The sequence below is a fragment of the Mastigoproctus giganteus genome, chromosome 5 (genome assembly GCF_048544385.1).
Source record: "Mastigoproctus giganteus isolate SK-2022 chromosome 5, ASM4854438v1, whole genome shotgun sequence".
Classification (NCBI taxonomy): domain Eukaryota; kingdom Metazoa; phylum Arthropoda; class Arachnida; order Uropygi; family Thelyphonidae; genus Mastigoproctus; species Mastigoproctus giganteus.
The window spans coordinates 96,069,573-96,084,390 of NC_143579.1; the positions used below are offsets into that span (position 1 = coordinate 96,069,573).

The following is a 14,818-nucleotide window of genomic DNA, read 5'->3' on the forward strand; positions in this document are numbered from 1 at the left end:
TAAGGTTCTGACAGTGGAGAAGATGTCCCACATTTTTTTGTAAAAGTGACATCGCCTTCCCAAAGAATTATTAGCATGTTGGACTAGGAGAGTTGGCTGGAAAAGAAGCTTCCTATATCTAAAATAAAGGTAATCCCTGTTGTTTTCATAATTCTTTTTATGATAAGTCAAACAAAAACCTATAGAAATTAGAGGCAATTTCAAAAGAATCAGAATTCAAATAATTAAAATTGGTTGAGTTCTTGGACCAATGGAAGCATATGTGATTGTTGTGTGAAAAAGGTGTAATTGTTGATTTGGTGCTGGATTTCTTTCTTAATATTTCTGGATTGCAAAATGATGATGGCAATGCAATTTTTTTTTTTTTTTTTTTTGTTAAATATAAAGTGCTGGATTTTACAGCTTCCTGCATAAAGTAAATAGGGTGGTTGGAAGAAAAAGGAGGGCATTTATGGTTTATAAAATTATTTTTATGTGTATCATTATTATGACTAATTCATTATTATATCATTAACTAATGGTTATGCATTAGCTTGAACATTTCTCTTTCAAGTATTATCACACTGCATATAAATGTCCCTACAACTATAAGTACTTTATTTATTCAATTACTGTTATTTATATTTTATATGTAACTCCCAGCAGCATGCTTTATTTTTTAATATTCTCCAATATGTGCTCATTCACTGTGATTGGAGATGTCGTCTATAAATTATATTTTGCAAAATATATAAATAATTAATAGTAAGAGATAAGAAGTCACTGAATTAATAATTGAAATGCAAAATGAACATTATCAAACTTTTGTACTCATTTAGACAAAGCTAAAGACAAAAATTTCAAGCAAAAGAGGTGGTGCAAGTTGTATCAGACCTTTATCACCTATAATTCCAAGTAAACAATAATATGTCACTTCCAAAGTGTGTCACACCACTATACACAGTACCGCTGCTGGATTAATACTGCCAATAATATAACATGGTGTATAATTCTACAACGGGTGTAAAATAATGATGATTCTCACACACAAGCAACCAGTAAATGTACTGTCAGTAAAGTACTGACCCTGGAATAACTGTTGCACACAACTTATTCCACATAAATTGCACAACTGCTGTAATAGCATGCTTAATTGTTTAATGTAATGAGAGTTATTAAAGTCAGAGAACTTTTATAGCATAAGTTTCAGTATTATGTGAGTGTTTTTCCCCCAAAAATCCATGTTATCTTGAGGTCTTACATTACATATATACATAGTTTTCACTTAAGTTAAAATTATATAACATAAAAAGATATTTAATAAAGTGAAATGAAAAAATTAACTTTGCTAATAAGGTTCTTATACCATATGTCTAACAATTTGCATTGTACTTTATCGTTTATTTTTAAAAAAGTCCAACTGTTCAACAGTAGCTCTCCCACCTATATACAAAGTCTGCTTTGAAAAATATTCCAAAATTATAAATATATTAGTTATGGAAGACACTTAGATTTCAGCCTTCTGGAAACCCATTGGATTTTGGGATTGCCATCTCCATGAATCAGTACCTACAATGAATAAGAATCAAATTCATGTCAGGAAGCAATATTTGATATTACAGATGATTTATGATTTATTTATTTATTCAGAGTCCATGGGCACAGAGCTTAATTATGGATTACATTAATGTGTGTGTGTGTGGCATTAATATTAATATACAAATTATGTTCTAATATTTTTAATCATTTACAAATTAATTTACAATAAACATTATAAGAAATCAGTATGAGCGGTGAAAGTCATAGTAACAAAAATTAGTATTTATTTTCTCGCATAATTGCTATTGGCAATACAGTTTTTACAGTAATCTTTTAGCAGTGTCATCCCTGTCTGTAGAAGGTTGCATCTTAGGTCTCCAATTTGAGTTTTACAGCACTAACAACAATATTACTAAATTTAATTAATAATATTATTAAATATCATCAATTTTTAAATTTCATTCTTTTTGGTTTATCTTTTCAATAATCTAAATAGAAGTTCAATAACTGGGAAGTGAAAGCCACAAATGCTGATTGTGATCATTTCAGTGTGTGACTTATGAAATGGTACACTGTCCTGATACAATTTATCCATTCCCCCCCCCAAGTGATTCACTTTACTTTTTCAAGTACTCTGTATATAATTATAATAACTGTATAATAGAAAAGAGATTCATTATTTTGCATTTAGTTCATAAACGTATTAATCACTCCTTGTATAATCAGAAAAACAAATAAATGTGATGCAAAAAATGGTAATAAACAAAATTAGCTGTGAAGCATATGGCAATACAGTTAGTCCTCGTATAACATGTGTTTACACTACAAGAATTCGATCATACACAATTTATAAATTGGGGAACGATATTGTATATAACATGAACCGAATTCATTTATGCACAATTCGCCTTTGGGTTTACAAGAAATGGCAGTCAAATGAGGGATCACCCCCAATGAATGCAACACGATAGGAATGAAGAAAAGATTCTGAAAATGTATTTATGTTTTTTATATCAGTGAAGGGGACACATATTTCACCATAATAAAGTAAAAACCCACACAATTCCAGCTATTGGTATTATTGCAAATTCAATAAGATCGAGTTTACAACAGGTTTATAACAGATTCCACTAGCAGAAATGCAACTGGAAATTGTTTTTATTGTTTTATGGTAGTGACCTTCAGAAATGTGCTTTAGTAAAATGTGAGCTAGTGAGGTGTTAATAGTGTGTCTCTGTCTTTATGGTGTTGTTTATTCAATTGCTGCATGCGTGCAGCTTTGTTTATGTGTATCAAGAATGCCTCCTCATTTTGTAATTGTGCTTTATTCCCTAAAAATGAATAATATACTTAAAAGGTGTGAAAAGGAAGCATCCTGATGAAGACACTACAGATGCAGAGAAAAAAAGAAAAGCAATATTGGTAGACAGAGGTGGACTGGGTCAAAAATTCTTACCCCGGAAAATTTGTAGCGGCCTCATACTAACGTTTATGGCCAAAATCACACCGGCCTCTACAGTCTTCTGGCCTCTGGCCCACCGGGATTTCCCAGTTATGACCAATTTGCCTGTGTTGATTGAGAAAAAATATGAAATTGTAAAATGCTTTGAGCGAAATGAAAGAACATGTGATGTTGCATGTGCTACAGGCCTAAATGAGGCAACACCAAGAATTAGAAAGAATGCAGAGAAAATAAAAACAACTTTCATAGAAGGAACAACTCAAAGTGTACCAAAATCCACTAGATCAAGACAAAGAATTGGAAGAGATGGAACGGCTCTCATCTGTTTAGACAGAAGATCAAATAGTCGTAATAAAATACTTACGTATTTTACTTTTCAGTTTCATTTGAATGCAATAGGGTAACTAAGAGTAAGAACAGTTGCATGTATACTTGAATGTACACAACGCTAGGAGCATAGTAAATATATTTGATGAATTGAAGTTCTGGTCAAGACATCGAAGGCAGATATTGTTGGGATATCAGAGAAGTGTCACACAGGTTTGCATAAAATAGACTTCGGAATATTATCTTTTAAGAGCTCAATTAATTCCATCTGTAAGTCACCAGGTGCTTTGGAGATATCAATCAGGTGTGGTTGAAAAGCTAGTTTCAGTGTGAGATCATGTTCCTCAAAATCAGCAAACCTTTCACTGTATTCTTCAATTAGGGAGTCTTGAACAGCTGTGTATTCTTTCATGTCGCATTCACCCAAGAATGATTTGTTTGTATCCTGTTCGTTAATTACTTTTGACGATAAAGGGAAGTGTTCAGCTGAAAGTTCTGATCACGTAAGCAAGGTTTTGAAAAAGGTCAGCTCTTTCCGAAATGCCTGTATGTTAAGCTACATATCATACATAGATTTGGTATTGCCTTGCAAAAAAAATTTAGATCATTTTGCTGCAATATGTCTGCAGAATTCTACTTTTGACAATTCACACTGTTGATTAAGTTCCATAAAAAAGCTTGTGATTTTGTTTTCGCAAAGATAAAAGTTTGATAAGTATTTGTCCTTGGGACCACCAGTGCACTTTAGAATAATATGGTAGACCCACACTGAATGTTTCATAATCAAGCTGAAGCATGTTGAGAAATTGGCAATGTCGTGATGTATTTGGTCGAATGAAGTTTACAATACCCATTACTTTATTTAATGTGTCACTTAAAAGGGTAGATTTGGCACACAGAATCTGCTGATGAAGAATACAGTGAAAGGAGATCAGAGTATCTAGATCTGGCAATTCTTTCTGTAGTACTGCAACAAATCCTTCATGTTTTCCTCTCATGGAAGGTGCACCATCTGTGCATACACTTACTAAATTACATAAATTGCTAAGGTAAAGAAAGCCAACATGGAACCACAGCAAACTTCGGGAAACTAATTGGGCAAACTTGTTTCCTGCTACCGCAGTTTCTCCCTGCATTCTCAGTAAACAGATGGTGCGTGTTATAATAGTGGCAGTAGAAATCGATAAAGATGTATTGAATAGTTTTCTCATTACTAAACCAGATTATTGGAGTTCATGAGTGGACTGAAATTTACTTAAGGGTACACCCTCCAGACTGGCTCAGTCTTAGGGTGTTTAACCCCCCCCCCCCCTTTCCTGCTGTTTAAAGTAGGAAAACGACTCCTACTGCCACTACCAATAACAAGCACCATCTGTAGAAGTCGTTTTCGTAGTGAAGCTTTCGTAGTATTATTGTTTCCTATCTATATGGGAAACAATAATATTTTGTAAAGATTAGTGAATTAGAATAAATGCCTTATTTTGTATTTACTTTAACATACAGGGTGTTTCAAAAATGATGGTCAATAATTTAAAGGTGAAAAGTACAAACTAAAATAAGCAAAAAAGTCCTAGTGAACATCAGGCTGCAAATGAACCGTTTTGGAGTTAAATGCACATTTTCTGTTAAGATCCGCCACTGACTATGGGAGCACTAGTTTAGCAAAAAGCTGTGAATCCTTTGTTAAGGGTGGTTTTATTAAACATAAGATAATATATTTTTAATTTTTGGTTTCAACACCACAGGATTTTACAGGTTACATGTTACAGGATGTTTTTTCTAACACCCTTTCCTCAACATCAGGTATTATGCTTCTGGGCCTACCTGCTCGTACTCCATGTGCGAAGTGCCCATGTTCTCTAAGGCAATGATGTACCCTGATGAATGTGTGCCTTCGGCAGGGAAATGCTTCTTGGTACAAATGTGCAGCCTCAAGTGCACTGCCGTTGGCTTTACCATACATGAAGTGCATGTCCGCATACTCTTCGTTGCTGTAACCTCTTTCCACGTTGACTATCCTTTGACGAGTACTACACTGATGTGCAAAATTTAAGAACCAGTCAGGTTTTCACCTGTAGCTTCTCATAGGAGTGGCCTGGATATGGGAAAAGCATATCAAAGGAACCTTGTGAGGTACAGAAATGATGAAGGAAACAACACCGACATAACAATGGAAACAAAACGGTACAGAAGGACTTTATTCAAAAATGGCAACATAGCACTGGCTGCCATGATACAGATGCATCACTACCAAAGATGGAACAAAGGGAAGAGGTGGTCCTCAGTAGGAGATATGGCCACTCCTAATGTTGATGCAGGCTTTGCACTGCCTGTCCATACTTAGAACAATTTTGTTGATAAGTTCTTGCAGTAACATAGTCCATTCCTCTGTCAGCGGCGCATCTTCAGCTGGTGAACATTTTCTGGTGGGTGTGGACGTGCCACTAGGCATCTCCCCAGAGTGTTCCATATGTGTTCGATGGGATTTAGATCAGCGGAATGGGCAGGCCAATCCATACGAACAATGTCCTCACTTTCCAAAAGCATATCAACAGCTGCAGTGTGATGGGGGTGTCGTTACCATCCATAAACACGAACTCGGGGCCAATGGCACCTAAGAACAGAAGCACACCGGGAAGGATTACCTCAGTACAGTAGCATGCACTGGTTACAGTACCGCCTTCCAGTATCTCGAGTTGTTTACGTCCATCCAAGATAACGCCTCCCCAGACGAGAACACCTTGACCGCCATATCGATCCCCTTCAATGATGTTTGCGGGGTGATATCGTGTGCCAACCTCTTGTCAGATTAGCTGATGTCCAGAATCGCTGCTAAGACTGAATCTACTCTCATCAGTAAAGAGTAACTTAAGTAAAGATTTTGTGGTTGTAACCTTTAGAAATAGTGTTGGTCTTTAAATTTTGCACACTACGTTTGCTACGTCACAGAGCATTGAGAGAGGGGAAAAGGAGAGAATGAGCATAAACAAACAAGTCAGTGGTGGATCCCAACTAGAAATGTGCAATATCTCGAAAACGATTCACTTAAGGACCCATGTTTATTAGGCTATTTTGCATATTATAGTCTGTACAGTTCACCTTTAAATTATTGACCATCACACTTTTGAAACACCCTGTATAATTCATTATTATTTTATTTTATTCATTATTATATATACTATTTTCCTAGAAAAGGCAATGCATACATTTTATTTAACACATACATTTTCTTTAACATGTTACAATTCTTTCAAGAAGCTCTCAGGCCTGTGATGCAAATCACTGGGTCATTGCCAGTTCGGCAATTACTGAGTTGCCACTGACAGGTCTCTCACTAACTACACAGTTATCGATATAAATAATTTTACCACTTCACTATTTTTTTGTCTTCTATCGATCTACCCAATATTTTTATGCCTTTTATGTTTCTTTTGGTAATGTACGGTGTAAATGTAAACTAATTTATATAAGGAGAATAACAATATATAAAAAAGAAAATAGATAAAATTTACCTTAAAAATATTTTGAGTTTTATGTTATGTCATGAAATAAAAGATAGAATCTGCATTTGGGAGAAACAGATTAAAGGCCACAACTGGTACCCCAAAAGGCTGAATGCGGTCTTAAGGCCACAGGTTATCCTCCCCTGGTTTAAGCCTAAATGGATATCAGATGAAAACTAAAGAGACTCATGGCAGAGAAGAAAAATGCATGGGATACATATAAATTATCAGGTGACATAGAAGACTATGGTAGATATAAACTAGTCTGTAATCAAGTCACAAAGGACGTTAGGCAAGCGAAGGCAGTTTAAGAGAATTCTTTGGCAAAGGATAGAAAGAAAAACAGCAAAGACTTCTTTATTTATGTAACCTCTAGAAGGAAGGGGATGAATCAGATTGGTCCACTTGATATCGATGGTTCAATTGTTGATGATTCTGCTCAGGTAGCTGACAAACTGAATGAGAATTTTCCAGAACATGATGCTCTTCATACAAATAAATATCATAGAGTAAGGGTGCTTTTTAATTGTACAGTAGACTGTTGAAATAACAGCACCCCAAATAATGGCACATTTGATCTAACGTCACATTGAGATCGGATGTTTACATACAGCGCAGATGTCTTGCAGTGCCGAAAAAAGAAATTGACAAGTTACGTGGTTACTGTATTTGTTTATGTCCACCGTTTTGAAAGTGAATTCTGTTCTGATATCACAGATTATACCATTGTTTTACATTTATTCTAAATTAAAACCCCCTCACCGTGGCTTCTAAAAGTTAATAAACCTCATATATAGAAGAAAAGAACAATAACATTAAAGCTTAGTGGCAAACTTGATATAATCAAAACTATTACACTATAGTCACCCAGAAAGTTAATTCATATACCCATGTGTATTGTGTCTAAATTGTGTGTTCTCTAGTCGATTTGCCTGTTTTTCTGGAAGAAAAATCCTAATTTCTGGGGGGGGGGAGGGAAACCTTGCTATCTACACCTAAAACCAACTGACTCACCTATGGAGTGAAAAAAGCCCATTAAAGTTCCTTGTGTCATTGATGGGATTCAAACCCGGGCCTTTTCCACCCAGTGTGGGGAGGACAGTGGTGATACCAGTGCAGACTAAACTTGATATAATAAAGAAAGCGGAACGGGGTATAAGTAGGAGTGTATTAATGACAGAATATAACACTGGATCGTCAACATGTTTGTTTTTTATGTGCAGTTAATAAAATTGCATTCTTAATCTCACTATTTCTTATTTAGCCTCATTATTTCTGCATTAAATATATTAAAAATAAAACTTTCTAGATAACAGAAATATCAAAATAACAGCACCTTGAATCCCCAAAGGTGCCGTTATTCTGAAAGTCTACTGTAGTTATAGCTTAATAGAATTAAGCCAGAAAAGTAATGACTCATTTAATTAAAGTCATGATTAGGGTTATCTAGATAAATAACAGTGTTCTGTGATTCACTAGACAACTGTAATGCATGAATTGCCCATTTATTTCCAGTTAGTTTGAATTAGTGCATGTTGAAAAGACATTTTGTTTTTTTGTTTAAAAATGAATGATTTTACTAAGCCATGATTTTGCATCAAATTCAAATTAGGAGAAAGGTGCAACAGAAACAGGAAATGTTAAAAACAACTTTTGGACAAGATATATGTTACTGAAAAACTTTTCAGTGGTTCACAAAGTTAAAAAAGGCCACTTGTCCATCAAAGATGATCCTCACTCTGGCTGCCATTCAACTTCAGAAATTAATGATTCAATCACTTGTTCTGTGATCTGATCAGGAGTGATCATCATTTAATTATCTGTGAAGCTGCTAGTGAAATTAAGTTTCTCATGGGATGTTCAGTCAATTTTAACACAAGATTTGGGAGTGCAATGTGATTCACCAAGGTTGTGCCTCTCATTTCAGAAATTTCATTAATATGCTACTGCTGACTCAAACATTGTTACTGGTGATGTATCATGAGTATACAGTTATGATCCAGAAAGAAAGGCCTGATCCTCTCAATGGAAGACTCCATCTTCTCTAAGGCCAAAAAAGTAAGTCATATACAGGGCATTGTTCGTTATGAATTTATTCCACATGGTCAAACAGCAAATCAGGAATACTACAAAACAGTTATGTGGCAACTGTGAGATGCTTTTGGTGAAAATGTGTGAAAAGTGTTTTTCAGGGAATTGATGCTTGCATTGTGACAATGTCTCTGCACACTTGACACTTTCCATTCAAAAATTTCTTGTGAAGCACTCCATCCCTGTGGTTCCCATCCATCATACTCATCATTAATTAGCTCCCTGTAATAGTTTTTTTTTTGTTTCCCAAAGCTTAAACCTTGAAAAATCACAAATTTGCAACAGCTGAAGAAATTATTGAGAGTGTGATACAGAAACTGCAAAAGTAGCTTATCAGGTATGCTTCCAGAAGTTGCAGAAGTATTGGAATTAATGTGTTCAGTGTCATGGAGACTACTTGAACAAGGTTCATCTGAACAGCCAGTAAGCTTCATCATTTCCTAAATCTTAATTCAGTTCCCAAAATTGATTGCACCTCATACACTTTGTATGAATGCAGTTTTAATTTTATTTTCACACTGCTGCTGCTGCATGACAACTGTGGATTCTCAATCAGGCTTTCCCCAACCTGCTAAACATTCTTAGCAGTTGACATGCAAATATAACTTACTGCATTCGTATAACCAGTCTCTCTGGGCATTTCCTTAAGTTTCCATACTGCAAATTTTGATGGATGCCTTGTGACAATGAAATTGCCTACAAAGATCCAGTTGAAGAGTTTAAAATGGATCTTTTGAGGTAATTTTCTGCAATGAACTCATGTTCCTCTATGCTGAATGCCACACATTTGCTGCTGGCACTGCACATGTGCATTTGTAGTTCTACAGACTGACAACAGATGGTAATGCCATTTCATCCACAGAATAAAGAGTGTTATTTGTTCATTTCATTTCATTTCATGTCTCTAGTACTCTTCTACTTGAAGTTATATGCATTTTCATAGGTTCTCACTGAAAATGATCATCATGCACTATAAAACTGGGAGGCTACCATTACATGCGGAAGGATGATGAATACACATTTCATACATTATTACTGATAACAGAAGTTATGTATATTGTTATTAGTTAAATGGAGCCCTCACATAACTTTTCAACATGCAAGAGGCCTTGCCAATTGAATTGTTAGGTGTTTTGAAATTCTCACATATTACTTCAAAATTAAAAGCAAAAGAGCTTTTCAATGTGCATGGGAACTTTCCATTTGAACTGTATAGTATTCTGCAATGCATGCTCACATATTACTTTGAAATCAAATGACAGCTCAAGAGGAGCCATGTTGAAAATTATCAGCTGCAAATTCGATATTATTTTACTGAGTTTATTAATAATTTTATAAGTTCAGTAATAATGCAGAAACCAAACATTCAGTTGATAATGTAATGGTAATATATTCTCATTATGCATCTAATGAATTTATTCCATAAGATAAAATAAATGAATCATTTCACAATCAAATCTATTGACAATGGCTCGTTGTAGACATTTAAAATTTCTTATATAGTCATGCAATGCACAAAGAAGTTTGTCAGTTTTTCTCGACAGGATACTCTTGTCAACCTATACGGTTAACACTGCATTTCGCAGTGTATTAAAAACCATTCATTATGTGCTCAATTTCCTTTCATTTTCCATGGGGGCATTGCATTTTGCATGTAACGGATCATGCAGCAACACACACTTCATTTCATCTGGTATAACTTCTGTGAAAATTGCATTTTTAAGCTATGGTACTGCTATGAGCTTAAATAATAGACGAGCTTACATATAACTCCAAAACCAGAAATCTGCAAAGTTGGGGATCTAGGAGTTACTTTATTCAGAGGTGCTGGGAAATAGCTATGCCCTGAATATGCTCTCACATTTCCTTTACACTTTTTATATCCAGTGATACCTATCTTGCATAAAGATTGTAGTGTGCTATGCCTTCATGTGTAATACTGGTATATTACAAATGATCAGTATATAGTACATTAATCCAAAATGGTGTTTCTTTGTAGGTGTCTAATTTCCAGATGTCTAGCTGGAATTGTAGCACCTGGAAACTAGACACCTACAAAGAAACCTGATTTAAGTGTTTAAGGCTTTAAATGGATTGGGTAAACCGAAGGCATCCTTACTCTTTCTCAGACAATACATAAGGTCACAGATTGAAAAAAGATGGTTGCAGAATAGATGTATTTAATTTCAGAAAATACATCCGAAAAAATCTAATTTCACCCTGAGTTTAACTGAACATTGGATCAAATGTTCATCTGGTGTTTGGAAGTGGCTAATTTAAAGATTAGACAAATATTGTTGGCTATAAAATAACTTTATCGCATGGTTTTTACTTCATATAGTGATTTCCCAACAGTGTATACTTCCAACTTTGATAGGTATGAATCTAAAAAAAACTTACTGCGTACACAAACACACACACACACACACAGATCTTATTTTCTCTTTGTTTGGAAACATTTTCATTAGAAAAAAAAAGCAATAACTTGAGTCTTTTTGACCATTCACCGATGCCTAAAATCAGAAGGAAAAACAAAACCTGCAACTGTTTTTGTAAAGAGCATTAATTAATTTTTTCTTGAAATGCACAATATTAATACAATATTGGCACATGCTGCAAAAACTAATGCAACTAAAGATATGAAGGCATAAGTGTACTGTGCCTGTAAACTTTATGACCTCAGTTTTCATAGGAGGGCTATGCACCCCACTGTAAACTAATTTTGTCATGGTGTGAAAAATGCACATAAAAATTCCTCCCGTCATGATGAGATTTTAATGCAGGCATTTTGATGTGGTGTGGAAGACAACACTAATAACCATTGTCAAGGGTATTAGTACTAGTAGTGGCATATGATGCACGTAAGAAAGCAAGCTTATAAAGCATCAGCCAAAAAAAAAATCCGTCTCACATCACCTGTCCATCCTCTAGAATAAATTGTTTAGTTCTAAATTGTTGAATTATTACAAACTACCTACTTCCACAACAACAGATAAAAGTGTGTTCCCACAACCAACCATCTGTTGGCTGAAGGCAAACTTCTGCACACCTATCCTGCAACCATCCTTCCTCAATTTGAATTTATGCTCTCTCATGTGTCTAGTCTGAGCAAGAGGAAAAATGCTATCAGCATTGATCAATCCATTCAAAGACTTAAACACCTTGAAGGTGCCTAGTCTCCAGACATTGCAATTTGTAGAATTGAACTCTTTCTTGGTAAAACCACCCTTCTGTTCCCTTCACTAATCATATTGCCCTTCTCTGCACCCATTCAAGCAGATGAAGTCTCCAAACTTGTATGCAGTACTCAAAATGCAGCCTAATCATTGCCTTGTACAATGGGATAATCATCTCCTTATCCTTGCTAGCCAAGTTCTTGAATATAATTGACAAAACCCCATAAGCTGTCCTGGCAGCCTGTGTGCACTACTCAGAGAACTTCATGTCTGACTACACAATTACCACAGGGCTTTTTCATTTTCCATTACTCTGTTTGTAGTACCACACAGTTGATATGTTAATCTGGGATTATTGCTACCCATATGCAGTATTTTGCATTTGTCAATGTTAAACTTCAACTGCCATTTCTCTGCACATCTGCTCAATTTTTCTACATCTTGTTGCAGTAGCATATTTGATTACTGTCATTAACCTCCCTGCCAACCTTTATATCCTCTGAAAACTTAAACATTAAGTAGATATACCTTCATCAATATCATTAATAAATATATAAATTAGAGTGGTTAACCTTATATTGTTGTTTACATTTGAAATGAATAATACAAGTGTGACCTCATTATTCATAAGCACAAAAATGTAATCATTGTAATTTTTATATCAGTCAGCAAGTGCTTTTCACAAAAGATGAACAGAGCTAGTGACATTACTGGCAGCTTTAAATTCATATCAATAAACATATAGTAAACTATACTTTAAAGAGGACAGATGTATAAAAATTTACTTGCAGCCAGATATACCAATCATGACTTCATTATTGGAGAATTCTGTATGAAAACATGGCACAGAATGCATTTGATAAGCATACTACAAGTATGACTGAAATTTCTCGAAAAAATTCATCAACAAAACTGTAAAATACAATGCTTTTTATAAATATGATGTAGTTGTGTAAACTGATACCACTAGTATGGTTAAGGTACATCTCACCTGTTCATAGGACATTATCAGGCTGCTGGGTATCAACTTCCAATTATGTTGGCAACTATAGCACAAAGCAAACACATTAGCTGTATATTTAAGCCCCCATAGTCTGGACATGCTGGAACTTGTAAGTGATAGTAGTGCATATTCAATACTGTTAAGGCTAGCATATATCATAAGCTTCTGCTTATTTTCTAATCACAGGTTCAGCCTGTTGTTTTAAAATTCCTCATGAGCTGATTTACAGCTAATACTGAATACTATTCATAACAGTTTAAATAGTCAGGCCATTCAAGTCAAGTCAAACTATTCACAATATTCAAATAGTTGTAGACAGTGAAACTTTTAGTGCTTCTGCCATGTTGCTTGAATGAGTATAACAGTTTACAGTCTCACCAATTTACTTGAATGTTAGAGGCATGAATTTGGTAACCCATATACAGAATTTCTGAAGCCTGCAACTGGATGTTGTCACAATTGTCATCCCAAAAACAGCTTTCTTTTATAATCACAACTTTTAACTGCAGTTTTCACACTAGGTATAGAAGCAGAATTTAATAAAAATTAAAAAAAACAAAAAAAAAAACCCCCAGATTTTCTTGTCTTTTACTTCTTGTCATTGTGATAGGCCATTTATTCTAGCTATGTTATAATCATTATCAAAAATATATATGTAAGACTTAAAGCTGGGTATTTTTATACAAATCAAAGCAAATTTCATGTAAAAATACAATTTAGAAATTAGTGTACAAATTAGTATATAATAATTTTTGTCTTACACATTTGTAACAGTGTGCGCTCTCCTTTCCAACCAAGCTCTTTCTCTGCTAAAGAGGGATCAGCATATAACTTGTCTACATCTCCATCTCTCCTCTTCACAATACGGTATGATATCTTCACACCTGTGGCTGTTTCAAAGGCTTGCACTACTTCTAGAACAGAATAACCTTTTCCAGTTCCCAAGTTATAAGCCTGTATACACAGTAATACTACACGTTACTCACACACACACACACACACACACACACACACACACACACACACACACACACACACACACACACACACACACACACACTGTACGTATATACAAGGTGATTATAATTAAAGTGACACACTTTAATTATAATCACCTTGTATATACGTACAAAAGAAGGTTCAGATCTGGTAGTCCAAAGGAACAACTACCATTTTCATTTATTTTTTTATTATTATTACTTTTTTTTTATTATCATCAACAAAACTGTAAAATACAATGTTTTTCATAAATATTTATGTTCATGTAAAACAGATGTATTTTTATAAATACAGCTGTTTTACATAAACAATAGCAACTCAATGGCTGATTAAAGCATACTGGAGTTTAAAAAAGATCAAGAACAGGACCACTTTCCCAGAATAGGTTGCATAAAATGGCAAAAAATTTGAAAACAAGGGTTTTTAAATTTGAGGAGTACAATGTGTACAGAAATGATAGACAGAATAGAAAGGGAGGAGGTGTCATGCTGTTAGTTAAGAAGCATATAAAATCTAAGGAAGTGCATCCAGTTGACATGGATGGACAGTGCAGTGTTGAGTCAGTTTAGTGTGACATAAGCACTGGGAAAGCAAAACTGAGAGTAGGAGTATGTTATAGGCCTAATGACTCTGATGAGTATGACGAACAACTCTACAGAGATAAAGAATGGACCGGTAAATCAGGCTGTGTTATAATGGGGGATTTTAACTTCCCAGATATTGATTGGAATTTGTGGGT

The 14,818-nt window shown here is 34.8% G+C and overlaps 1 protein-coding gene across 3 annotated transcripts in view; it reads right to left on the reverse strand.

Moving 5' to 3' along the window:
• Nucleotides 1-1,393: 1,393 nt before the first annotated feature.
• Gale (UDP-galactose 4'-epimerase) overlaps nt 1,394-14,818 on the reverse strand; it is a 292,156-nt gene continuing 278,731 nt past the window's right edge. For all 3 annotated transcript variants that reach the window (XM_090373357.1, XM_090373355.1, XM_090373356.1), the window contains 2 exons: nt 13,842-14,034; nt 1,394-1,548 (listed from right to left, as the gene is read on the reverse strand). In XM_090373357.1, the coding sequence (XP_090229483.1) occupies nt 1,487-1,548; nt 13,842-14,034 (255 nt within the window). In that variant the 3' untranslated portion in view covers nt 1,394-1,486. The remainder of the gene's footprint in view (nt 1,549-13,841; nt 14,035-14,818) is intronic.